At 37.5% G+C, this 27,570-nt stretch overlaps 1 protein-coding gene across 1 annotated transcript in view; it reads right to left on the bottom strand.

The window, feature by feature from the left end:
- Positions 1–13,479: 13,479 nt before the first annotated feature.
- hs3st6 (heparan sulfate-glucosamine 3-sulfotransferase 6) overlaps positions 13,480–27,570 on the bottom strand; it is an 18,433-nt gene continuing 4,342 nt past the window's right edge. Inside the window, exon 2 of the mRNA XM_015387513.1 lies at positions 13,480–14,848. Coding sequence (XP_015242999.1) covers positions 14,230–14,848 — 619 coding nt within the window. The 3' untranslated portion in view covers positions 13,480–14,229. The remainder of the gene's footprint in view (positions 14,849–27,570) is intronic.

Here is a 27,570-nt window from a genome sequence, read left to right on the forward strand (position 1 = left end):
GTCAAAGAGGAAACTATCCAACGGCAATATATGACGACTGAAAACTACCTGACAGCTTTTCTTCCATTTAAACTAAAAGATAAAAACAAAAACAACTAAATAATGATTTATTAAATGGATAATACATAAATAAATAGTAATATAAGGAAAACAATTTTTAAGAAAGTAAAAAAAGTATGAATATGAAAAAGAAATGTTTATATAAAATATAAATAAAAAGAATAATCAAAAATAATTTACTAAATAAATGTTGATATAAGGCAAATACATATTCCTGGAAATAAACAAAAAGTTAGTTAAACAAAAAAGTAGAATTTAAGCAACAGGTTTAAAATAATTTATGGCAAGATTAATAATAACATTGCAGAAACCATAAATGTCATTCTTAATGGATTTAACTTATTTTAAATAAATTACCTCTAGAATATTTTACTATTTCTTGCATGTAAACATTCTATAGCTTCTTTTTACCAGCTCACCACAGCAGATAAAACAAAGCCACTATCTCCATTGCATCTGCCATTGTACACAATACCTTCTCTACACTCTTCTCAATGAAGGCACTTGAAGGTTTAAAAAATAGAGCCCTTTAAATGATAAAAAAATTCGATCTCATTTGTTGAAATCTGGCAAGTATTGGCAGAGTTATGGCTGTTAATAAATCAAGATAATCACAATTATAGACAATAGAAAATGAATTGGAAATAACTGAAAATTATTTACAAATTAAAGAACACATTTAAAAGAATATTAAAAGGATGATAACTTTTTTTATATTGAAATATATATCAAAATGAAACTTTGAATGCATTTAGGTGGATAATAGACGATAAAAATTCCAGTCTCACAAATACAATACAGTTTGACCTTAACTTTTTTGTGAAGATCAAGTGAAAGCCATTTTCTTTTCAAAATGATTACGTCAAAAACAACCGTAGATTACAATAAACCTGAACAATTTCATGCAAAAATAAGCACATTCTCTAACATATCAAATTATATGTTGTGATCTCACAAAAACACAATACAAACAACCAATGCATAGCTCAAAACAGACAATAATAAAACATGCTAAAGAAGAATAAGATCGTCAAAACCAAAATTGGATATAACTTGTCAACCTCGATTCTTTCCATCTTCCTCATCTAATTCTTCTTCACCCTCTTCCCAGTATTTAATGGTGTAGTAGGCCCCTGATTTTAAAGTTTCCTACCATGTTAAAGGACTGTTTCCACATCTTCGCACCAGTACTGGTCAATATAGGAATTTAGAAGGCTGCTTCTGTCTTCCAGCAGTTTTTAGTTTTCTTGACTTCTGCTGAGTCATGCCAAATTCTGTCATTCTCTCTTCCTCATACCTGTTGTTTCTTATCATTTCTTTCGGGATCTTCTTCAGTTTTCCTTTCAGAGCTTCATTTTGTTTTTGTTTTTTTTCATATCCTGTCTTTTTAGATTTAGTTCCTTCCTTTTTTTCTGAAAGAGTTGATGAGATTTTCCTGCTCCTCCAATGCTTTTCCCTTGAACCAATTCAGAGTTTCTTTTTGAGCACCCTTAACCTTTGCATCAATGAAGCCAAATGTTGCATTTGGAGCACATCTGGCCTGGGAATCTGTCATTCCCGGTATCCTTTTACTAAACATGTTGTCTACTGGAGCTGATCTGGTCCTTTCCAGCATCTCAAGGGTAGGTGTTGACAAGTCACCAGTCAGATGTCCTGACAGCTGGTGTTCCAGGATGTGACAGCACCAGAAAAGACCTTTCCAGTTACTTCTTCAAATTCATGATGGAGCTGGGGATCCACAGAATGGCAGAGACTTATAAAAGGTTTCATACTCTCTGGTGGTTACAGTTCCAAACATGTCAGTTTCACTTCTGAGAATTTCCACTGGATTATCACAGATGTTTTTCATATTTTTTGACTGCATCTTTGATTTCTGAAATCACTTCAAGGTTTGTTTTATTCGTTATGTTCCCATAAAAGCGAGTCATCCAGGGTCCTGTAACGAGTTTGCCCATCAGCCCGAGAACTTTGAGGTGAAGGAGGATAGAGGGATTGCGCAAATCTTTTAAAACTTCTGCCTTCGAGTTGGTTTTTGTATTGCAGAATTCTTGCGCAATTAATTTTTCTTTCAGTGTGAAAAAGACTCCTGCCAAATGAAAGAGAACGTGAAGCAGAGTGCCTATGTAACGCATAATTATTTTGGTTTCAGTTCCTTGTTTTTTCAGAAACAATTTGAAGCCTTTTGGACCACCAGCACCTTGTTTGACTCTCATTTCAGACAATGAACAGATCGAATTATAAGCATTGTATGTTTTTCCGTAACATTCTCCGTTGTTTCTTTCTGTATTTATCTTATTTAGGGCTTTTCTAGCTGCTACAGCGATTCCATCTATAGGATGAACATTGCAGTTGAGTCATAGCAGATCTATCTCAAGGTCCTCCTCCAACTTTTGCCTTACACAGGAACACTTACTCTGGAAGACGATCAGAAACTTTATTTTTGATTTTTGAAATGACAGTTTTTCTCACTTCCAGATGGTCCTTCTTGTGGAACGATGCATATGAACCTGCATATGAGCTTCTGTTATATGACCCAACATATTCCTCCGTCATTCTAGCAGGCAGAGAATTAATTTGGAGTTCTAACCCCTTTGGTCGTTCACTAGGACTCTCAGGAAACATTATGTGGACTTCATTCATATATTCAGCTGCCAATGAAGTTGCATCCCATCCAAGGGTGAGGTTTTCTTCATTCACAACTGCTTCACCAATTGGAATATCATTTAGAACTCCAATTTCATAGGCAAATTGAGCAACAGTTGTCGCATTTGCCTTTGACCCCACCTACATTCCAGTGATTTCTTTGACTACCTCCTCAATCATAGATGCTGGTTCTTCTACTGGAACCTGGTGGAAAAGACAAGAATATGCTGCTTTTCTGTCGCCACTGTTGTAGGACCTTCTGTCTTTTTTTTTTTACAGAAATGTCAATTACAGATTGCTTCCCTTCTTCCAAAAGAGTGGCCTTCCGGGCTTCATTTTCACATTCCTGTTTCTTCTATTTTCTTTTTAGTTTAGTTAATTCTTTCTGAACAATTGACAATTTTGCAAAATGTTTGCAATTGCATTTTTTGGTTTTTGGATTTCCCTGAATAAAGTTGTGAACAATTTTCAAATTCTGGCTTTCCTTGTCTTTTTAAAATAGCATTTGACATAGTCGTTTTTTCGCTCACAGTGCAGATTATTTAACATTTGGCCTCTTTTAAAATGACAATATTTGAATGGTCCTAGCCTCTGAAGCAGAGGCATAAACCTCATCATACTTTCTCTTCCGTTTTTGACAAAGGCTGCCTTAATGCAGCTCGTTTATGTGCATATTTTTAACAGTCAGTTTTAAGTTTCTTTCGGAGAAGCCAAACAGAGTGTCTTGGTATTCCTACAGTTCGCACTTGCATCTGTATCTCCAGGAGGACGGAACTGCTCATCACACTTAAAACATTCCCAGTTTGTAAATAATAGAAGATTAAATTCTTCAAAGAGAAAAGAAAGTGTACCCACATCACTTTGATGTGGGTACACTTATTTCCGTTTTGAAAAGATGACATTAAAGGGGTCATAGAATGATTATATTTGTCATGATGGGTCTTAAGTTCTTAGCCCACATGCAGAACACAACGGAGGCTGGTTAAAAGTTTAACAGAGTTTTATAGTTGCACAAAAACACAAGATCATGAACTGGATCTGGAACTGGTCAGGGCGGGTTCACTGGAGTCTGCAGAGATGATAGTTTGATTAGGAAACGGACTGATGAGTTATGAGTCTTTAGATTATTCAGGAGAATACCTTGAAGGAGTCCGGGCTTCTCTTTGAGAGAGAGGGAACTGTTGGGTCCAGAGACTGTTTGTTCAGCAGAGTCCAAGAGCAGCTGCAGCGTCTTGCTTCTGACTATAAGGCAGACCTTGATCTGAGTTTCCAGCTCTTAGCCAAGAGCAGCAGGGGAATCCACATAGGAATCTTCAGGTTTGGCTCACGAGGGCAATCTCGGCAGGTTAAGCTCATCCAGAGCCTCAGGTAGAGACAGATTTCCTGTGAGGAAAAAACAAGGGAGAATTAGAATCAGATCTCTCTTAAGAGAGAGCAAAGATTCTTAGGTTCTAGGCTCAGGTCGCTAAGCAAACTAGGTCAACACTGCGGCGTCGAAGCAAGGTCTGGCAGCTGGTTATATAGGGCAGGTCTCTTGATGAGAAGATGCGCCTCAGGTGTGCTGGAAGACTCCAGCTCTTGGAGACTCATGGCGCACTCTGCTAGAGGAAGGTGGTACAGCTCCAGATCCCAACAATATTGGGTATTTGGTGCTGGTCCTTTAGGTCTCTCATTAGGGTTTTTAACACTGGTTGGGCTGAAAATGGCATATTTGCTGTTCTATGTGCCCTAATGCAAGCCTGCTTAAAAGCTATAGAATGAAATGACAGGTTTTCTTCCTTTTATGTTATGCTCATGAATATTTAGATGAGCTCTGCGCTCACAGAGCGAAGCTGCTGAATGATGCATCATAGCAACAAGCACTCACTCACTAAAACATCGAAATTGTGTGAAAAAAGTACAGGCCAGAACCAAATAAGGCATCATCCTCGAGTTTAGGTCAACTCGGGGCGTTGTTTGGATTTGCCTGTTTTATGGTGGAAGTTTGGAATTGTGAGATTTGCAGAGAAAGGAGGTGTCGATGGGGTTTGAACTTCTCTGTAAGTCTATTTCACCCACTGAACTATCGTTGTTCATCTATGACAATGTAAACTCGGTTTTCCATTCTATGACCCCTTTAATGTCACGGTTTACAGCACTCTTTGCAGCATCAAGACTGAACCCTTCAGTGTTTGAAATTAGATCTTTTTGCTTTTTTAGATTGACAGCAAATGTCTAGCTGGACTACGCTGGTGAAGATTCTCAGTCATCTAGGTCATAGTCATTCCAAAAAAAAATTAAAAACAATCCTCTGGACTTTGTTACCAAGTTTGAAGATGTTTCGCTCCCCATCCAGGAAGTTTTTAAAATCGAAAATGTCAGGAAAAGCGTTGAGTTCGAGGTTTTATACAGTAACCCAACAAAGCCTAGTTTTTGTTTTGAAAACATGCAAATTGAAACAGACAAACGGGGTCCTAATTTCCTATTTTAATTTTGATGATATGTATTTATTTTTATCTATGAGCTGGAAATGTCCACAGATCGGATTTCAGAAATCTGGCCACCTTACGGTTCACCAGTCGTGTACCTCAAAGTTACTCCTGTAAACTCAGAGAGAAAAATTTGCAGATGTTTTAGACTGTATGGTTCTTGCATCAGCCAACACGATACTGAACATGTGAATCCTAGGGAGTGTGATTCCTTGGCCATATTGTCTCTGGCCCCAGCCTGTGGGAATCACATGGCCCCTAGGACGTGTCTCCCAGAGTATTTTGCAGAGAGAGTTCTGAAGCTTAGGGTTGCATAAAAATCCAGCATAGTCACTTTTCAAAGTCCACAATTAATATGGCTTATGACAAAACACAACTTAAAAACACACCATAAAAAAGTTATATGCTTAAATGGTCAAAAGACATTTTCCCCTGTCTCCTATGTATAGGCTCTTTTGCTCCTGGAAGACAGAGGGTCCTCCATGGGAAATTGTTTTGCAGACAGGCAGTCTACATCTTCTCTGTCTGCATTTCCAGAAAAATGGCAGTGCGTGATGCCTGCTTCGCGTGATGCATTGAAAAGCCACCAGACAGGCCTGTGGTGTAGCTATTCTAAGGAAACAACCACCAACACTCAGAAACTTTGGAGGCTCTGAGTCAGAGGATGCAGAACACATGAAACATCACAGAGAAAAAAGCTCACAAGGTTAGTAAATTGAGCTAATTTGATATTTTTGGACACGCAGTAGGGCTATCCTGCATGTCAGAACTGTAAGTGCATTATTCTTGCACATTAACCATGCTCAATGTGACCTTTTTTTCTAATATATTCTAAAATGTTGACTCACGCAATTTCACAGTTCCTTGCAAAAATACCTAAATAACTTTTTCATATTGTATCATGCTACAAACAGCTAATTTAAAAACACTATCAGGAATAAGAACCAAATTTGACTGTTTAAGCCAAAGATCTGTTGATTTATGTCTCAGGATCTAAAAACTAACATTTTTAATTTATTTTATTTTAGTCATTAGTGACTACTGCAGGTGGATCATATAGGCGAGTAATAAAAACTGGGCGGAGTTAAGCAGGTGTGTGAAATGAGTGATCAGATCAGGCATCAGTGCTGAGATCATGACAGCTTTCAGAAACCAAATTCTGCTACTGTACAATAATATTTCAAACATTAGAGACTGACCCATTCTTTTTTACCTTACCTTTATCTTTACCTGGATGGAAAGGTTCTGTAAAGATTGATCTTAACAAATTGGTTATTAATTAGATTTAGGAAGAGGGCTTTATGGTTATTTACCCTGGCTTATATCTCCAACTCTTACTTCCGTCCTTTGTTCTGCTGAAGAAACAGAAAGCATTTTTATATCATGATGCTGCCAACACAATGTTATGGCATGAATGTGGGTTTTGAATGATAGCCAAAAACAGAATTTTTTTTTTTTCATCTGGTGCAAGGATGATTTTGCACATATTTGTGTGTCCTCTTTATAGCTTGTGTCAAACAGCAAACTCTCTACCTTTATCCTAATGTCGATGTAATAATATCCTCTCATAGAAATCTGAGGCGGAACATGCATTTTGTTAGACCAATGTCAACATAAGCTATTTTACTAATTAGGTGACTGCCAAAGATAATTATTTGGAAGCAGGAGATTAGGGAGAAAGGAGATGGTATGAATGTCTGCATGCATGCCATGATTTTTACTCCACTGGATAAAAACCAAATAAAGTAATTTTACGATTGAAGCTGTCATGTGGCAAAACTTTTAAAAGTGCAAGGAACATGAATAGCTTTTCAATGTCATTATTTCCCCAGTCATTCAAGACTGTGACATTGTTATCACTGAAGACACATAGATGGGAGCTTTGACAAAATAAGAAAGTGATGCACAAAACACTGATAATTTAGTTAGCAGATTAGCAGGTAAGTTAATTCAGGTTTTATTGGCCACATAAGAAGTTCTTTATTTTGTATATGGCACCAGCCAAATGCAAATGAATGGCTTTCCAAAAGCATTTCCACAGAATTGTATTTTTAGTGTGAAAGTTTTCCTTCTATTTGGCAGCAGAGTCTCCATTCATACCTCGTAAACTTACTGCAGGCATGTCTGTGAATTTTCATCCTCCATCTATTCCAATCAAGGCCCTATAAGCAGACAGTACTTGGCATTTTAAAAGCCACAAAAAAAAAACTTACCATGGAAGCCTTTGCAGAAACTTGTGTGTCCAGAAAAACAATTTCATAAAAACCTGCTGTAAAATTCTCCAAGCTCATATCCGTGAAAAAAATGTGCTTTCTCTTAACTACTGTGACCAAACTCTTTCCAGCTTAAGTGACTTTCTCATCAGTTAAAGATGGAGTCACAATTCTGCAAGGTTTAACAAGATAATATAAAGACATGACCACAATGAATACAGCAGAATAGAGTAATACTTTATTGTTCCACAGTGGGGAAATTCATGCAGTAGCAAGTAAAGGAAAAGATTAACAAGAAAATATACTCTACAGTTATAGACATGACTTAATCTGATTAAATGAAATGTGTAACTAAGCTTAGACAAAATCCATAGTTTTTACCAAATCAAAGGAGATTGTGGATGATATCTATTTCTCTTTTTGAACAGGCTCAGCTATTCTCTAGCAAAATGCTATACCAAGATGTAAACTTTGTTTCTTTCTGTGGTTTAAGTTTTAATGCATTTCTTCCTTTTCTATCCCATTGTAGCCGTGTGAACTCCAGAGAGTTTTAGTTCTTAAAAAAAAAGAAATCCAGGTCTATGAGAAAATTTAGGAGAATCACCTTGATGTTGCTTAACAGCTCAACAACAAAATCTTTGTGTGCAAAGTGCACTAATGTGTACTAAAGTGAGAACAAAATAAAACCCTGAATATTGAAAAATTATGTAATCTGCATACAGTTACTTTGGTTTTGTAGGTGAAGAGGCTGAGATCAAGTACATAATTTTTCAGAGATAAGACCAAATAATATTTTCCCAAGTTACAAAAAAGTGTCAAGGTTAAATAGTCAAGTCTAAGTTCTATGTGTTGGGCTTCACAGTCATGAGATGAATATGGACATGGAGGAATATTGAACATTTGTTGCAGTGGGATTCTTACAGACTGTAAGCTGAAACTTCTCTGACACTTCACCACCACAGGAGAACCTTCAAAGGACATCCTGGTTTCCCTTATCACAAAGGGGAAAAACCTCTCCCTTGCTGGCAAAGTGACACATTATTCCACTTTGACTGAAAGCCAAGTTATCCCTACTATTTTGCTTACATATGACAATACACATCCCAAACCTGGCTGTCTGCACCTTTCTCTCCGAGTTTTGCAGGAAAGGCCTGAAACCAGAGACCATCACAACAGCAGATTCTCTTAGGCTATGGCAATGCAGCCACTCTAAAGCCTCTTTCCCAATGAAAATAGTCTGTTAACCTGGATTATGTAAACATAGGTTCACCTGCTAACAATATGCATTTGGCTCCCTTCTCTGTGGCAAAAAAGCAGGCTCTAACCCCCAGCTGGCAAGCTGTGTGGCCTCTGTACCCCCTGCTGCTGTGTGTCTGGTGACACCATCACGCAGGGTTTGCGTTGATGGTGTCATCAGTGTGACAGAAATCAGGAAAGTAAACCATGGAGAGCAACATGGAAGGAAGCCAGAGCGTAGTAAGTATGCTTTATTGTTTCACTCTTTTATCGGTCTGAATTCCTCTTACCAGTGGTGCACCATGTTTATCAAATGTAAACTGAGTTTTTTCAGGTTGTTAGATCAGAAGCGACTGGCGTGGTATGTAGAAGTCTGTATGTTACGCTCAATGGTGTCACGTAAGTTAGTGGGTCAATCCGGTTCTGGTTCCCACAGCATGCCCATCGGAGCTGAGGGTCGCTTGCCCATTTGACTACACAGGTCATTGAGCTGTTTCCACTACCATTAAAAGTCATTTGTTACCAGGTTTAAACGGGTTTTTCAACTGATAGGAAAGCGTTATACGCATCCCATAGCTTGCACATTCTATGCTTTTCTTGAGTACTGGAAAATGGCTCAGCTTTTTCAAAATGGAGATTAAGTGCTTCCAACTAAATTAGTTGGTTTTTGATTATTTTATTAAGTTTGATATGTTGTATGGTGTTTCAAAAGTTGAACAGTATAAGCTAATAGCAACCGCATCAATGTCATAGTGAAGACCACCTAACCATAGACCAAGTCAAGACCAAGAACAGATTGCTTATGAAGGTTCTCAGTCATCCAGTTTATAGTCATTCCGTAAAAATAAAAAAAATATCCACTGGACTTGGTTTCCAAGAGCAAGTACATAATTGACCAAGAGACGAGTGAATCAAGCCGGAGACAAGACCAAGACTTTTAGGGGCCGAGACCAAGGCCAATTCGAGACTAGTGCCCTTAGGACTGCATTACATTACATGTTACAATAAAATGTAAAAGTTTATTGGAGCGCAAGTAAAGGGACAATGTTGTTGGATATGAAATATTACATTTTACATAAAAAGTTCAAGGATAACAGATACCATCCATCCATTTTCTCCCGCTTAGTCCTTGTCAGGGTCACGGTGGGGCCTGTGCCTATTTCCGGCTGTCCATGAGCGAGAGGTGGCCAGTCTGTTGCAGGGTAACACAGATACACACAAAGACACACTCACTCCTAAGGACAATTTAGGGAAGCCAATTAACCTAATAGTCACGTTTTTGGACTGTGGAAGGAAGCCGGAGTACCCGGAGAGAACCCATGCATGCACAGGGAGAATGTGCAAACTCCATGCAGAAAGACAGGGTCATCGAACCCAGAACCTTCTTTCTGCAAGGCAGAAGTGCTACCTTGCTACAGTGCTAAAATTGAAAAAATACATAGAAAGTTCAGTGTATGCCAGCGATTCTGGGACATCAGGCATACGCTGGCTAAATCGGCAAGGTGTGACAGGGCCCTATGTCACTAACCTGAGTTTCTATTTTTACATAGTATCCTGCGTATTTGACCCAGCTGACAGGCAGCTGCATGCTTATAATCCAATAACTGCCTGTTTGAAGTTGCCCTGATCTATCTGCTTGAATATTGGGTCCTAAGTTCCAAGCATCTGACAATGGCATCATCAATCAAATACGCTAAAATTAATGGAACTATATTATTACAATATTCATACTGCAAAAAAAAAACACAGATGTGTTTTTTTAAGTGTTTTAGCTGCTCACTGACAGAAAGGCGTTCTGAGCCATATTCCCATGGTAAAACAGGCCACTGCTTGCCAGTCCTTCTTAAGCTCAGTTTAATTTCTCACATAATTACAAGTGTTTAGTGAAAGCTGTAGATTATCTTAAGTGCCATAAAGTTATGCTGATTTAGGGAAAGTTTACTTCTGGGATTGCCCTCTAAGGACACTAATATCTTTCCCAGATGGCAGAATAAATATATCTGTTAATGCCTGCTGCGAGGCAGGCAGAAAGCAGTTCTACTAGCAGGCGCAGTATTAATGCAAGCAGTAAAATATTTCAAGGATGAAGTAAGTCTTTGATATTTAAAATTTTAGTGTCTTTAAAATCCAATGCCAGGGATAACAACAAACAGAAGTCCTAACTGGAATTATTGGGAGCAGGAGGTGCAGAGTGTTAAAGGAACTGTGTGTGTTTTATGAAACTCATAAATATATACATCAAACCACAGATATTTCCACAAACAAAGCTCAAACAAAGCAGTTTGGTTTATTTTCTTGTTTTGTTAAATCAAATCTCCACTTATTATGGAACGAAGGGTACGTTTAATTTCTCCAGTGGGTTCTATCCTGGGCTGTTTCCCCATGGAAGATGCTGGTTCTTTTTTTACTCTTACAGGCCAGAGTATCATGAAAGAAGGGAGCTCTGTTGTTAATTCTGAACCCACAACGAAAGAAGAGGGGGTGAGCTCACATCTTGTGTAATTAAAGGCCGCAACACACGCAGGCCTTAAACTGTACATGTGGCCTCCATTGTGGAGGCAGTAAAGAGTATCGTGGGATTTCTCTTTAATGATCCCTCAATAAGTAGTTAAAAAGTAAAGAAATCAACACAAGAAAGAGCAAGATTTTAGACTATGAATTAAAAAGTTGGAAGACAGCTAGATAAAAATATAAATAGTTGCTTCAAGTCCTGATCTCAACACATGCACCCTGGATAATTTGATGAGCAACTTTGACCTTTGAATATAACTCTGACAAAGATTTTCACAAAATTTTGCTAAAATTTAATAGATTTATAGAACTGCTCCAGAGAGAAAGGATCAGATCTGCTGTAGGATCATGTTATAAAGCTCAGAGAAGAGGACAAAATGGAAATAAAACCCACAAAAACAAAGTTAAAGCTTGTTCGATTGTAGTGAGATAAAACTACAACATTAAGAAAGAATGTAACCATCAACAAAGCAAATCAGCTTAGAGATCAGTGATGCTAACTCTGTCATTGTCTTTATTTAGTTTAAGTTCTGCTGTATCCTTTAGCTTATCAGCACAAGGCACAAAGTTCAAGCATTGATCTATCAATTCCTAAAAAAATATTTTTGAGATTCCTTTTCACATTCTGCTTTTTGTTATTGGTTGAACTGTAGTTAAATTCTTCTTTTACTCAAGGGACAAACAAACGAGTAACGTGGGTGTGGATCTGAATAAAACAAAGAAGATGAAAAAAAATTATACCGGTACTGTTTTTGGCATTTACTTATTCATATTTAGTTACTTTAACACAATTGTTTCATGTCATACCCTGCTAACATTAAACAATGGTGTTAAACTAACTAAATATGATTAAGTAAATGCCAAAAACAGTTGCATTATATTTTTAAGTGAAGGAACAATTCACAAAACTGATTTGCATTGGTCATTTGAGCAGTGATGACCTCAATCAGTTATAAATGGCTCAGAGTGAGCCTGTTTTCCCTGGAAAACAGGACGGATTATCCACAATGACATCAGAGTCTGTACACCAGTAAAATAAGAGATCTATTTCTCTCACCTCTACTCTACCAGTGGTACATTCAGATGACAGTTTTCTGTGAATCCAACATCCAGAAGCCATGGTGCATTTCTGAGACAAATTCAAAGCAGTGATGTCAGAGGTGGGGACAACTTTACATTAACATAAGAACAGGCACTACTGGGATTTCATTGATTTCTCATGTAACTCCCTCCGCTGCTGTAGAAGAGACATTTGATGTAATTTCATTCTGTTTTCAGTATTAAAAACATACTTGTTTCTCTTTACACGTCAATCCTGCATGGAAAAGAATCTTGTAGAGCACATATGTCAAAGTCAAGGCCCTTGGTTGTTTATCCATGGCCCCCTGGATGATATTTATTTACGATTAGAACCGGCCCACAGGCTGCGGTGACTTCGCAGGCTACCACCATGTAGTGTTGGTGAGGTTGCGTTGCATTGCCATGGGAAAACATTGTGTTTTTCTTTTCTTTCAATTTTTTTGTTTTGCTTTTCATGTTTGGATTGTTTTGTTTTTTTCTTTTCCGCGTTTAACAATCCAAGCTGGGCTGAAGTCGGTTGTCTAAGGAGGCGGAGTGCACTAACTGCGCTCCGCAACTGCTACGCTCAGGTGTCAGCAGAGGCTGTTTGAAGCCAAAATAAAACAAGCTGCTGAGCAAGGAGCAGGTGGGGGCTATAAGCATTATAGCACACACCATGTTTCTCTGAACATACAAAAAGGGACTGCTCCTAATGCTTAACTTCTTAGATGTTCTGATTCCATCTTTTGGATTACATGTTGGCTACAGATATTTATTTTTCATGTTGTGACTTTTAATGCTGTACTACTGGGTTGAAAAGTGACAAACTTTCTAACAGGAAACGGGACTAATAGGATGATCAGAATTCCGAAAAGACAAAAAAAAAGGATATGTCACTTTCCAGGAATGAAATCCTACAGCAGCGCAGGCTGAATACTGAAAACCCTCTAAAATAATCATTTAAAACTATAAGCCGTTTTTAATTAGGTTTTAATTTGTCAAGAGAAAAATGTTATACAAAACAACCCGGGCTTATGTGAAAAAGTAATTACACTCTAGACCTAATGACTGGTTGGGCCACCCTTGGCAGCATGAGTTGCAATCAAGTTTTTATAATAACCGGCAGCAAGTCTTTTGCAGGGGACTTTTTGCATTTTCCTCTTTGCAGAATTATCCTAATCCAGCCAGACTGAAAAGGTATTCCACAAGTACCCAATCTCAATCATAAAGGCCAGACTTTGTGATTTTAGTTGTTGAAGCTATTTAGAGGTAGATTTGTCAGGATCATTGTTCTATATAATTTCTCCACATGCAGAGCAGTCATAGAGTCACTTTATGTACATAAATTGCAAAGAACTAAAAGTTGAAATCCAAATCAAGCACCTGAGGTCAGAATTGATTTCTTCTATCCAGATTAAATGGGGTTACATCTTCAAACAGCTAAAAATGTCTTTAAAAATCCACAATAGCCACCTATACAATGTTTATATGTGTTCTTTTAATTGAATATTTACATTTGAGGTATAAATGTACATCAGTTGCAAACAATATATATCTTTTCAATATCAAACAATTGATCTGATTGTCTTTGTTCATGAAAAAAAAACAAAAACAAACGTATAAATGCGTCAAAGCGTTGTGTGGTATGACATCGCCCCCAATGTCCTGTCAGTTAATAAGCCTATTTTATATATTTCATCTGCCATGTAATAAAAAGCACATGGTAATAAATTAACTTTTTTTTAATATAGCTGATAATTTTAATGAAGGATTTATATCGACATAAGCTATAAATATAACTTCATCTTATAAACAAAATACAGGATAAAAGAAAGGAAAATAAAACCTTAAAAGAGAGTGCTTTAAAGTCCTCAAGGTGTATTGAACCATATTAGCAGCACTGCGGTTAGTGTCAGCCCAACATCTGCTGCTTGTCATGTTGCATCCACAGCCTTTACTCCTCCCTGAGAATCTTAGATTTGTCAAAACTGTAAAGAAACATACAGATGCTTTTTATAAGGCAGACGTGTCCCTTTTTATTAGTCCCAGCCAAAATCTTGTCCACTCATCTGATAGAAACGTTGGTTAAAAGGTCTGTAAAAGTCCCTGAGTGTCTGTAGAACCTCAGATGGGATCTGGGGATGAGGTCTACCTTTCGACTTTCCCAGGCAGCGAGGTCTGCTACTCCCCTCTGGTTTCTTCAAGCAGGGAAAGCCTTTAGTTTGGTTGAAGTAGAAATGTTTATCTGAAATAACCCTTTTCAAACCCAGGAAGTCCTGAACCCGTCCCATCTCCCCGGCGGGGTCAGACACAAGTCGCTCACCACTGACAAACAGAAAGTGAGACAGGGGGAAATACTGCAGCCAGTTCTCCAGATGTTTGGCATAGAGGCCAATGCGCACGGCACTCCAAGTGGTGTCGATTATTCCTGCGGAGGAGTTCTTCAACGCAAGACTCTGAAAGGATGGAAGACCCGGGTTCTTGGTGAGAGTCTGGGTGTAGTCGGACACGGCACGCGTTACTGGGTCTCTCACCACAACTATTAGCTTGGTCTGGCAGTTCATTGTGCACACACGGCTTGGAGCCTCCTTGGTTACAAAGTAGCTGGGTGTCTTCTCCATGGTGATCTGCCCGTCCAGAGTTCGAGGCATCAGGTTTCTGGGTGGAAATAAAACATTTCCAGTTAGTTATTTAGATACAACCCTTAAAGTATGTTTCAATAATCAACTCCACAGCTGTGATTAATAACCCTTTCTCTTATTAGGTTCACATTACGGTTCACATCAATCATAAGGCATGCCACAGAGTCTCAGTTGGTTTTACATGTGGACTTTTACTAGACCATTCAAATAAAAGATTTTCTTTGCATTGTGGTTCTGGCTGTATGTTTAGAAGCATTCTTGAGGTTAAACCTCCATGCAAATCTCAGATTTGGCTGGCTTTTACAGGTTTTAATCAGTTCCCCTTTCCCTAGCTGTATCCATCATCACATAGGCTCTCACCAGCTTTCTGAAGAAGAGAATTCCCAGAGCAGCACACTGCCACCACCTTGTTTTGCATTTCAGGTAGAGTTTTCATGTTTTTTATCTTGTGACAAGCATAAAAATGTTCATCTAAGAACATTTTTTAAACATATATATTTGGTCTAAACTGATTTCATACGTATATTGTGTGGTTTTTGACCTAATATTTTCTTTTTGACAATCTTTCACTATGGTCAGATTTGTAGTGCGTAAAGATCTTAGTTTTGGTTCTAAAAGATTCTTTTATGTTGACTGGGGATGACCATGTCATTGATGGTTTGCAGTCTCGCTGTCATTTTTTTCATTTCTAGATCACAGTTTGTGCAGCACTGCTGGGTTTTTTTTTCTGGGGATGATTCAAAAGCAAACCAAACCTTTTCTGATTTAAATATTTATTGAAATATTTTGAAAGCTACATGTCCTTTTCCTTGTAGTTAACAACAATTAACGATTTTGTGCTGGTTTATCATATAAAGTCACACGTCCGTGATTGTAATGTGAAAAATATTGAACAAGTTAATGAGGTAGGAGTTCAACACCTACATACCTGAGGGAGCAAAGCTACAGTCACACTTAACAGTTCACCAACATTTAGTAACTCTAGCTCCTCTTTCATTAAATCACCTCAAATCATCTATGATTAAAGGTTCTGATCCAAGACGGTGTTATTGTTTGCAGCCCCTTCGGGCCTCACTACTAAGGTCTGCAGACCAGGACCATCCACTCATTTTAGCTCTGATGAGTCTAAAACCACAAAACCTCAAGAACCACTTAACAGCAATTTCCTACAGATTTCAACCCCCTCTTCTTCCTGCAGGAGCAGAGCGCCCACCCCGCTTCATCCTCGCCTCCCCTGCCGGTTCCTGTGTGTATTTAAAGAGTCCAATATGTCTGCAGGAAGTGTGACCAGGCTGTCCAGCTGCTGAGCTCAGCTAGTGTGTTAAACATATGGCTGTAAGAGTGAAAAGCACTTTGCACAGTAGACCAGTATACATACTGTATTTGTTTGATTATGAAATATGCTCTTATTTCTTTGAAATAATCTGTGAAGAACAATAAACTGATTCATCTATTTATTCTTTTTTTCATGGGTATATTACCAACAACATATGTGTGGTATTCTTTAAGCGCATTGCTTGGTATGATTTCTAGCCCATCTATCCATCAGTCAAGCAGGGATTGTGGGCACCATTCGGGTTTCAGAGTGCTCATGACTGACAGCAAAGCTGCGTGAGCCAGACTTGTGGCAGACTAGGATTTCAGAAGCAAATCGGTTGCCTGACAAACGGACAAAGAGCTATGATTAAAACAGAGGATGAACTGTCTGATCCCCTTTTTGGCTCCATAGATCTCATTGTGTTACTGGAAAAGGAGAGCATTCATGTGGTTTTCCATAAAATAAACAAGTAACAGAGCTTTTGGGATTTATTTGTTTCACACTGGAAGCCTCAATTGAGTCCAAATGGCCATAAGAAGAGGTCATTCAGGAATTCGGATGAGCTTCGAGGTGAATTTATTTTCTTAGTGAAACTTTTTATGATCAAAGACTGATTTGATGTTTAGTGAAACGCAAACCAAAATCTGTACTGCATTAATGTTGCAGCAGATTCTCACAAGTTTGCACACGAATGATTAATAAAGTAAGAATCCTTTTTTTTTAGTTGAGCTCATAAAGAAGAAAAAGAAATACCTATTTCGCTTTAAGACTTAGAGAGATGATTTAAACGTATTAATTATGGTTTTAAATTGCGGTTGTAAGTGGACCAAAACATCAGTCAAGATCATTTAGTCAAAAGCAGCATTAGTCAGTATGAATAATGAGTATATGAGTACAACTTAATGAATGTGAAAAGCAAACATCTTGAAGGTTTTAGAAAAGAGGTGGATAAAGCAAATCCTCAAACAAATATATTCTGGGTGACTTTCAATTATGGGAGCGAATTCATTAGGATTTATCCCCTTCAAAATATGCCATAAAATAAGCTTATCATTACTTAGACTTGATTTAGCAAAGGCATTTAATGACCGCTACACACTAACCAAGATGTTTTTTTAAACAGACTTTTTCAGTTATGTTGGCACCTCTAATCCAGAGGAAATCAGTTTTTTGAGTGGTGCTTAACATCTTTAAGCTCTGTTTTATTGTAGCCTTACATAAACAAACAAAAAATTTAAATTTATACCCTATTATTAAAGGTTATCATGATTTTTTTGGGCAGATCCCATAGCATCCAGCTGACACTATCACATCAAGTTTCAATTTGGAAGTTATGTGATTTCTCTCCCACAGCCATAAATGTTAATATGCTGAAGGAAATAAACTTGACCACAACTTTAATAGAAATGGTGTGCTTCATTTAGAAGACCTCTAGTACTGTGACTTTAACCAAAAGAAACCGCAGGTTGGTTTGAAGTAAATTAAGGGATGAATCTGTTGAAAATAATCGAATTCCTACAGCTATGTACGGTGGAAGATTTGTTATGCTGTGGGCCTGCTTCACTTCTAATGGCCCTGTTACATGTATGCTTTAATATATCAGGAAATTCAAAATGAAAACATAAATAAATTCTAAAAATAAACTTAAAAGAGGGCTATATTTGGTCTTTGTAATCCAAAATATATGGCAAAATGAACATGTAAGTAGTCAACCAGACATAAAATCAGCTTTCTGCAATGGCCATTTAAGTAACCCTGCTGAAAATGTGTGAGTTAAATTAAACATAAAGAGAATAAAATAATATGTAGCACTGTGGATGATTGTAGATAGATGGTAAATGGCATGTACTTATATAGTGCCTTTATTCAAGTTAGGAGACTTGACCAAAGCGCTTTACACGACATTCATTCACCCATTCACACACTGATGGTGGCAAGCTACATTGTAGCCACAGCTGCCCTGGGGCTCACTGACAGAAGCGGGGCTGCCGTACACTGGCGCCACCCTCTGACCACCATCAGTAGACAATGCAGGTGAAGTGTCTTGCCCAAGGACACAATGGAGTCAGAGTCAGGGCTTGAACCATCAACCCTTCGATTTCAGGGCAAACTCCTACATCCAATGCCACTGTCGCCCACAAATGTTGGTAGAAATAGGAACACCCAAAGATCGCAAGCCTTGTTTCCTACACCCAGATAAATATGAAAAAACAAGACAGCTCGACTACAAAAGGATGTCCAAAGCAGAACCAGTTATTGTAGAGCTCCTGATTTTTTTTTCAACACAGCTCTTTTTAAATGCTGCAATTTTTTTTTTCATAGCTGAATAAATGTTGCTTTTAAAACATCTTCAATATTGGTGCTACAATGCACGCTGCACTCCATATTCACAGTAGCGTAAGAGATATCTTTATTTTCTTCAGCTCCAGCTCTGTATGCTTTCTAGAAAATAAGTGGGGCAATATATTTTTTAATAAACTCCAACCAGAGCAGGTTTAAAACAAACACATAAATAAAACTTTATGTGGATTAAAGTCATATGCATACAAAGATGATCCTGTGGTAGGTGCTGATTGCTGACTTTGAAAAAAGTTTAATGCCTCCTGTGTTTACTTCAAGGTGAGCCGTTTCCACCATTCCTAATAACTGATCCCATAATAAAAGACCATTAATTGATTACTATCCAATTGCAAGAGTTGTGAGCAGCCCATCAGCTGCCTCCTCATTCTCAGTTTATCTGAGCCTGATCAATATGTCTGTCTCTGTGCTACAAACTGAGCTTAGATCTTATGTTTCCAGGCATGAGTGCAGTTTTCATTATGCACACACAGGAGCACGTAGGTAACAGTGTTTATTGGTAAGTGAATAAGCATCCATCCTTCACTCTGCTGTCTGATATGTCATTAAAGGCTTGAATTTGTACTTCTCTCCTTCAGATGAATGACACTTTAGATAATTTCCATACTCTTGCATAGTTAATGATTTGTGGCTTTTACCCCTCTCCCTCCAAGTGCCAAACCCCTATTGATTAATCAGTCTCATTAACAGAGAATCAATAAGCTGCAATTTCTGTGATAAATCTGTCTGTGTATGGCGACAAGGACCATAAGCCTATCAAGGATGATTAATTTAAAACACAGCATGAGCAATTTGAAACTGCTGTTCAACTAAAGAAAATTTGTTAAGTCCTGTTTTTGTTCTGAAAACATGAGCTCAGGATAAAAATATGTTTTCTATTTAGCCCATCATAAAAATCCTTGCTGAAAAACCATATGAGTCTGGAACTCCCTGCTGTTAGAAGGATGTAACGCTTTTCCTCCCTGAAGTGCCACAGAGGCGATTATACCACCGATATCTTGGAGGCAGTCTGGATCGCACGATTAAAATAAAAAAGCTTGGCTGCAAGGATGTGGCTAACAGACTTCCTGCCTCTCAGATTATTGCAGCTAAACCCCTGCAGCATCTTCACAATAGCACAACAAGTGTGTCTGGTTAGGAAACAAGATCATTAAAAATTAAAATTCTGCATGTCTCTCAATTAATAACAGGTCTGTAACTTATATTAAAATCATTTACTAGATCATAAACCCTGAAAGTTCTTTTCTTTCTTCGCTTTTAGTGTTTGTTTGTTGTACTTTTTTCAGTAGAGGAGATTTTTGCTGAAATAGGCATCTTTTGATCCAAAATATTGTTCTTAGCAGGCACCCAATTAAAAAAGCTTGTGGAAAATCAGAGCAATTAAAGTGTGAGGCCAAAAACAAACCACCAAAAAAAACACTGTGAAGGAAAACATTTCCCAGCAGAATGTTGTCCTAAAAGGGTGATAGAGGAAGCCTTAAGGAAACAGACTACCTAACATGATGAGTCGGGACTTTGGTTCCTAAATAAAATATTGCTTTGCATCAGCTCTAAAAGAGGTACAATCATACAGAAACTTTAGTTAAGTGACAGTTTGCTTAACAAAGGAATAGATAAAAAATCTTTGAAAAATGACTTGTTTGCTTTCCTAATGGAACCTTTGATTGTCTTCCATCCTTTCTGGTTACAGTTAACCATCCATTAGCTTATGTCAGCATTTATTTTTTCATAATTTACAGAAAGATGTAGAAATAGCCTGTCTGTTCCTGTTAGAATAAAAACGGGCAACTATTTTAGTGGCTTATATTCATAGTATTCATAAATATTCATAGTTCTTCACTGTTCACTGTTTTTCTTTGGAGCTTACCGTATATGATAGCCCTTCTCAAAGTAACAAATAATTGTAAAGTAGAAGAAAAAGGATACATGTTTTTTTTATTTTTTACACAATTAAATTCTAAAAAGACATGACAGGCATTCATATTAAGCCACCTTTAGATTCCCCTAAATGAAACCCCAGTGCAATCAATTGCCTTCAAGAGGCATCTAATTAGTAAATAGATAATTTAATCTAAGTATAAAACCCAGCTGTTCTGTGAAGGACTCATTAATAAACAATCATCCCCACAAAATTTGTGGAGAAACTCAAAGAAGGGTCAGGTTTTAGAGAACGGCATACACTTTGAAGCTCAGGAAAACTGCAAATCGACCAACCAGGTAATGAGAAATGCCCTTTTGTCAGTGTAACTCAACACAGCAAACTTTGATTTTAACTTGTGAATCATAGTCATATATCCAGTGTCGAAAGCCAATCACACTGGTGTTACTGGGACCACAAGATCCTCCACAGACCCTCCTGGTTTAGCGTGTACCACCACCTGCTCCAGATGCTGCGGTTGGATGACGGTCACTTCCAGAGATACCTTCATCCAATGTCTGATTTTTGTTATGATGTTGCACATTTTTATTACTTCAGTTTTTAAAGACATGATTATATTTGGAAAAAAATGCAAACATTGGATTGTTCATGGGAGCCCTGCCCTGGAGCCCTAAGTAGACGTTTCATTCGCTTAAATTTTGGGCTGGTCCTCGTCCATAAAATGCTGATATCTATGGTCCTCTGCGGTTTTACCCTAATCATACTGGTAATCCTTTCACCATTCAATTGAAGAGAGAAAAGTTTAATGTGAGTACTATGCAATGCTCACAAATGTACAACAAAGATTTACATCCACTTTAGGAGAAGAAATATAATAAACTGAAATAAATGGATGTAACTTTGGGGATCAAGGAATATTTTCTTTAATGTTATCATTTAGTCCAAATTTAAATACTGCCACACTTTATTCTCCTTTCAGCTAATTTTGACTTGTTTGTAATGCAAAATGGCAAATATTAGGATGCTTAATCAATTGCTGACGGTAAATGATAGTAGGTTTTTAGCCTCATTCAGAAACATATATGCCATTTTCACCATTTAAATTAGAATAGAATAGGAAACCCATTTATTGTCCCACAATGTAATTGTTGTGTTACAGCAGCAAAAGGTTATAGCAAAACAAGTCACACAATGTGGACCTTAAAAAAGTGTATAAAAGATAACAGTTTTTACAATAGAAATACTCTGTATCTAAGGAATGAACAATTAATATACAGCTGTGGACATTTTTACAGTAGTGGAAATGTAAAAATAGAAGCAACACCAAAGACGTGCTAAAATGATAGCAGCATATCTGTGAAGATTCTCAGTCAAGCTTGAAGAAGTTCAGTCTAGGCAATTGGACGTGAAGTTTTCTAGAAGATGTTTCACCTCCCATCCAAGAAGCTTCTTCAGCAACATGTTATTTGCGTGATTAAGACAGAAACTGTGCAAAATCAGCATGAATGTGACAATTTATTGAGGTTGTTGGGAACAGTGATGGTTATCAACTCTTACAGCTGGTGGGAGGAAGGATCTGTGATTACGCTCCCTGGTGCATTAATGAAGCAGCAGTCTGTCACTGAAAGAGCTCTCCAATTTAGCAAATTAAAGCATTTTGAGCCAGTTTTTACTCTTAAATTCTGATGGAAACACAACATAGGCACACAGATCCATGTAAATGTGTTTCAGTTGGACCTTCTGCTCTTAAAATATCTCTAAAATGTATGCTTATATATATAAAAAAAAATCTCTTAATGCTTGTGGCAATCGTGTTGGGATCGTTACTTATAGGGTTGCCTCATGGAGGCTGGTATCAAAATCACTACCGCTTACAATGGGAAACGCTGTGTTTTAGTGGGAGTGAGTTTATCTAAAAAGTAAAGGTCTCTATGTATATTTCATGGCACCCAGCTCTTGCTGTTTTTAATAACTGAACACAACTTTTGACAGATGTTGCCATTAAATCCAAGGAAATTTAAATGCATTTAATTTTCTAGAGATTTAGACTTCCATGTTTAATCTATAGTTTGAGTCTCGTGATTCCGGGCCCTTGAATTGTGTTTTGGATGGAGAAGCTCACGCAAACAGTGACTGTGAAAAACACTGTGCTTAACTGAATCTTTATTTCCTTTTTATTATATTCCTATTTGTTTATCTCATTTGTCTCCTTGCATATTTACCATAACCATGTGTGAATAGTTAGATGATTTTCCAGCTTTTTGGTACAGCAATGCTAAGCAGTTTTCATACTTATGGCTTTAAACATTTCCTGTAAAAACTCACATTGCTAAAAGAATAAATCGATTTAAAAGGATGAAGATATTTCAAAGCAGGTCATCAGCTGCTTTATGGTTTATGTGATATCATATAGGCACCTGGAAGCTGTGAAATACATTACTTTGTGTTGCCTTTTTTCACTTGGCTCTGAAATAAGTCTTGTAAAAAAGATTATGATTAAACTCTTGGAAGACTTCCAACCATGCCAGCCTCAGCTGAGAAAAAAATATCTTTAGTTTGTTTTTGTTCTATTAGCTCATGCCAGTCTTTGCTGGAAATTGCAGTGCAGCCGACCATGACTACCAAGCATTTGAGGCATCCGCTGGAACAGATCCATCATTTCTTTGACTGTTTTTTTTCTCACAGACCTAAAACGGCTCAAATTAAACTTTTCCAAAATTTTTACAAGCACCCCCAAATGAACCACAATCTGCCCTAAATTATTATAATTCTCACCATATGGGGTTTGAGTGTGGGCTTTTCCCAAATCTTATAACACCACCTCAACCCAGCTAAGGCTAAAACACACCATCATTAAAACATTACAGCTCTACACTGTGGAAGCCACTTCCTGGTCTGCCTCGCCAATCAGGGGCACTGAGCCTCCATCACTAATGGCCTTAGGGCTTAATGTAGAAAGAGGCATTGGGAAAATTACCCTCACTTGGGAAATGTTGTCCCACATATACTGTAAGTCCACTTCTGAAACCTCAGTTGTCAAAAGTCAAAACTAGCCGGTTAAGTAGTTGGACATGACCTCCTTTAATTTAGACTCTTTTTGAAGGTTATTTGTATCTAGATAGATTGATTAAAAACGTATAATAGATATGTTGTCCTAACACCACGTCCTGAACAAGGAGCTGAAAGGAAGATGATCGACACTTGAATAAAACCTTTGAGAGACTTCAAAAATTTTATCAGAACTAGTTGTAAATTAGAAAAATTAAATTAGCTGATTGTTGTATTAACGGGCTGCTCAGCAAGAAGGTTCTGGGTTCGATTCCCGGACGGGGTCTTTCTGCATGGAGTTTGCATGTTCTCCCTGAGCATGTGTAGGTTCTCTCCAGGTACTCCAGCTTCCTCCCACAGTCCAAAAACATGACTGTTAAGTTAAGTGGTGTGAGTGTGTGCATGAATGGTTGTTTGTCCTGTTTGTCTCTGTGTTGCCCTGCGATGGACTGGCGACCTGTCCAGGGTGTACCCCGCCTCATGCCCATTGACTGCTGGAGATAGGCACCAGCACCCCTCGTGACCCCACTTGGGACAAGCGTGTCAGATAATGGATGGATGGATGTTGTATTCACAGAGCAGGGCAATTACTGTCATTAATAGCGATGTCATAAAAGCTATTACACCCTGAAGGGGGGTCCCTCTTTAGATAACACTTCCTATTTTAAACATGATTTAATCTAAGTTTAACAGAATAATGGTATAATATTTGCAGCACTGGACTCATGTTGGTGTCCAAAGAATGGAGATGGGCCATCAACATTTCCAGAGGATTTTTATACCTCAGTGATATCAGTGATCTATGTGTCACAAAAATATTGGCCCCCACCTTGTATCTGTTCCTGATTGATCCTAATACCACAATTATATATCTGTTTTTTTCCTTTCATGAAAATAACTATTATTATTATTATTATCCATATAGGTTCCCCCCATTCTTTTCTCCTAACATTGTTGCTTTTGATTGTTGCTTATTATTTATCCTGACAAAAGGGAGCTCTGCTCCGACTAATCTGGCTCCTGAGGGAGATGAAATACAACATTAGAAATTAAATGTTTTACTATCTATAATTAATGTATACATGTCTATTATATTCAACAAACTGGGTATTTTAGGGTTTAAGAAGTATTTTTATAGATAGATAAAGACTTTTCCTAACAGCAAAGCATGCTTCTTCATGCTTTCATTGACATGAGTTGCATTTAAACTCTAATCCTACGGAAAACATTTAAGAAGCTGTTAAGTGCTTAGGTCTAAGGTGTAGATGCAACCTGAAGCAGGAAAGCAGTCCTTAAAAAGTGAAATCCACTGAAAATCTTTTCACAGATACACAGATCCATCCCATCCAACTGAGATGATGTTGATTTGTATAAGCAATGGAAAAAACTCTCATTTTATAGTCTGATCAAAACTTTAAGCCTGAAGATATGTTAAACTTACAGGTGGGCTTAATACAAAATAACATATTAAATACTGTAATTGGAGCATGAAAAAATCTGGGAATATTTAAACGGAGGAAAAATAAAAAAAAAATGCTGAGAACAAATTTCTCTAAAAGCGACTAAAGGAACAGATTAAAACACTAAGTATCTACAAACACAATAATCTCCTCTTTAAAGCTAAATTAAGTTATACATATTTACATACCGATGTAAACACATATTGTCTTGTAGTGAAAATAAAAAGAATTGTATTTCAAACTTCTCATTGGATTTTATAAGTACTAGTGGTGTTGACCTTTATTTAGATCTTTAAACAGGTGAGGCCCAACATGTGGATCTCTGTAATAATACTAAATCTGAACAAACAAGGACATTTTACTTTAGAAAAGTGCAAATATTCATATGGTGAGTAAAGTAAAAAAAAAAAAAAGCATGTTAAAATTATCAGTGGTGAAACTGTTTCCATGTGGCCAAATGTTTTTCCCCTAAAGCAGAGAGTAAAGGTTAGAACGAATGGCAAGTCAGGGTGAAATTACATCTGTGAAGTCTCTGAAGTCTGTGTTTATCAATACTCATCTGGCCATAGCCTCTGTCTCTCCTTATGGCACCTTTTGAGCTCAAAAGTCTCAAAATACTATTGTCCTGTCAGCCTGATGGGAGCTCATTTGGGACCGGGCTCAGAAGTTTGCAGAACATCTGGCGATGATCAAGACTTGCTTCATCCTGAGCTAAAGCCAGCTCCAGAAGCTGGACCCTTATGAAGTTATAGACATGGACATGCAGGTCAATCCACTGCAACAGCAGCTAATTAGGATGCCAAAAACGATGCCACAAAATCAAATACATCACATCTACATGAGCTGACAATGACAGCCAAGTGTTTCCTTTTACACAAGTCTGACTCATTTTGAGCAAAGTGGTCAAAGATGGCTTCCTTTGCAGAGCACAGCCAGAGCAAACATAGGATGACAGGTGGAAGTGTGGGTTGTAAATGGTTTATAAATGGGTGTCAAGATGATGAACAGCTCCTCTGGGACCTCAGGGACCCTTTGATCTACAGTGCAGAAAGCAGGGAGAAGTACACTGTGTGAAGCTGATCATCAGTCTTTTTGTGTTCTGGTTCATTTATCGACGTTATATACATCAGGCCATCTGCATGAGGGGCTCAACTTCAGCAGGGATGAAGATCACCGTTTAAGGATTGGAATGAAGGTTTGCAATCACTTTAAATCCTCAACCTCGTTGCTGCCACCTTGTAACGGGTGTCGGCTCCAATTCACCATCTACCACAGTAGTTTAGTAAAAGGCCTCAAACCAGTTGCCCAGCTTTAAAAATTATACTTTAAAGTTATCTTAGAGCTCACACTTTAAAAAAAAAACTTTCAGAGATCTTATTACTTTTACAACTTAACTCCTGTGCTGATTTAACATTTGCTATGTACCAGCCACAAATATCATATCCAGAACTATCTGGATCTTAAAACTACTAACCAAGAATTTAGATACAGTTCTCATATATAGAATAATGTGTTTTCTTTAGAGTTCCAGCCTTTTTCATACATGTTATTGTAAATCATTAATTAATGCCAAAGACAAATCTTCCTGATGTCTCTGGTGGCATCATGTGTAATCTACCCAATTTATTTTTAGTATTTTCCTTGTTATTATTTTCCATCTTTACTGTCTTTTATGTATTTTTGAGCCATAATTAAAAACACTGCATGAATTTCAAAGACTTAAAAATGGGGATATCTGTGGACTGCAACAAGCTGTCCCCACCTTACAGAGCAGTTTATCTCCTCAATATTATTAAGGAAGAAAGAAACAATAAGTCCAATGCCAGAGTTCTACTCAAGATGATACAAGCAGAGCACGCCAGTTAGTAACTCAACGACTTGTGCATGTGCACACAAACAATCAGATAGCAAAAGCCAAACAGCAACTAACGCAAATTGTTGAAAATTATTGTAATTTGAGAATGTATAGTGAAACTACATCTCAAATACATGGGTTCCTTCAACTTGGATGACTATGAATCAGTGATAAAGTCTTTTAAAAATCACTTTGTCATCATTTTAAGTGAAATTCCTCTGTGTCTGAGTCCTGTGATGTCATCAATCTAAATGCAAACATGGGAGGATAAGCAGTTTTATTTTCTCCAATAAGCTTTTAAATATTGTCAAATCCAAACATGAAAAATTCATTGTCCCCCAGTATTTCACTAACAGTGTGTAAACTTGGACTGTATCGTTAAACAGCTGGTCTCAGAAGATGAGTTCAAACAAATGTTGAATAGCTTAGATTAGGAAACCTCTGCTTTGCTCAATATCTAATCTGTCGACAAATAGCGTGTGGACAGATTCAAATATTTTCAGTTTCATTATGACCCAAGGTGGGTACAGTAGTAGTTGATTACTTTATTACTGTTCTATTAGTATGTGTGAATTTTCTTTTTAGAACAGTTTCACTGCACTATAATTTGATCTCCTTTTTAAATGCCATTTACAGTGAAGATTTGTATCAGCTTTTGTTGGTCTGGTTACTGGTTATAATAAGGAAAGCTTAACTAAAGAAAATGTGTCTTTTTTACCAAATACAGGTTCATGTTTTTGAACGACAACATTTGAAATAGTGATTTCCTTTAGTATTAGGTATATATATATATATATATATATATATATATATATATATA

This window comes from Cyprinodon variegatus, unplaced genomic scaffold (genome assembly GCF_000732505.1).
Source record: "Cyprinodon variegatus isolate N-32 unplaced genomic scaffold, C_variegatus-1.0 Scaffold396, whole genome shotgun sequence".
In the NCBI taxonomy this organism is placed as follows: domain Eukaryota; kingdom Metazoa; phylum Chordata; class Actinopteri; order Cyprinodontiformes; family Cyprinodontidae; genus Cyprinodon; species Cyprinodon variegatus.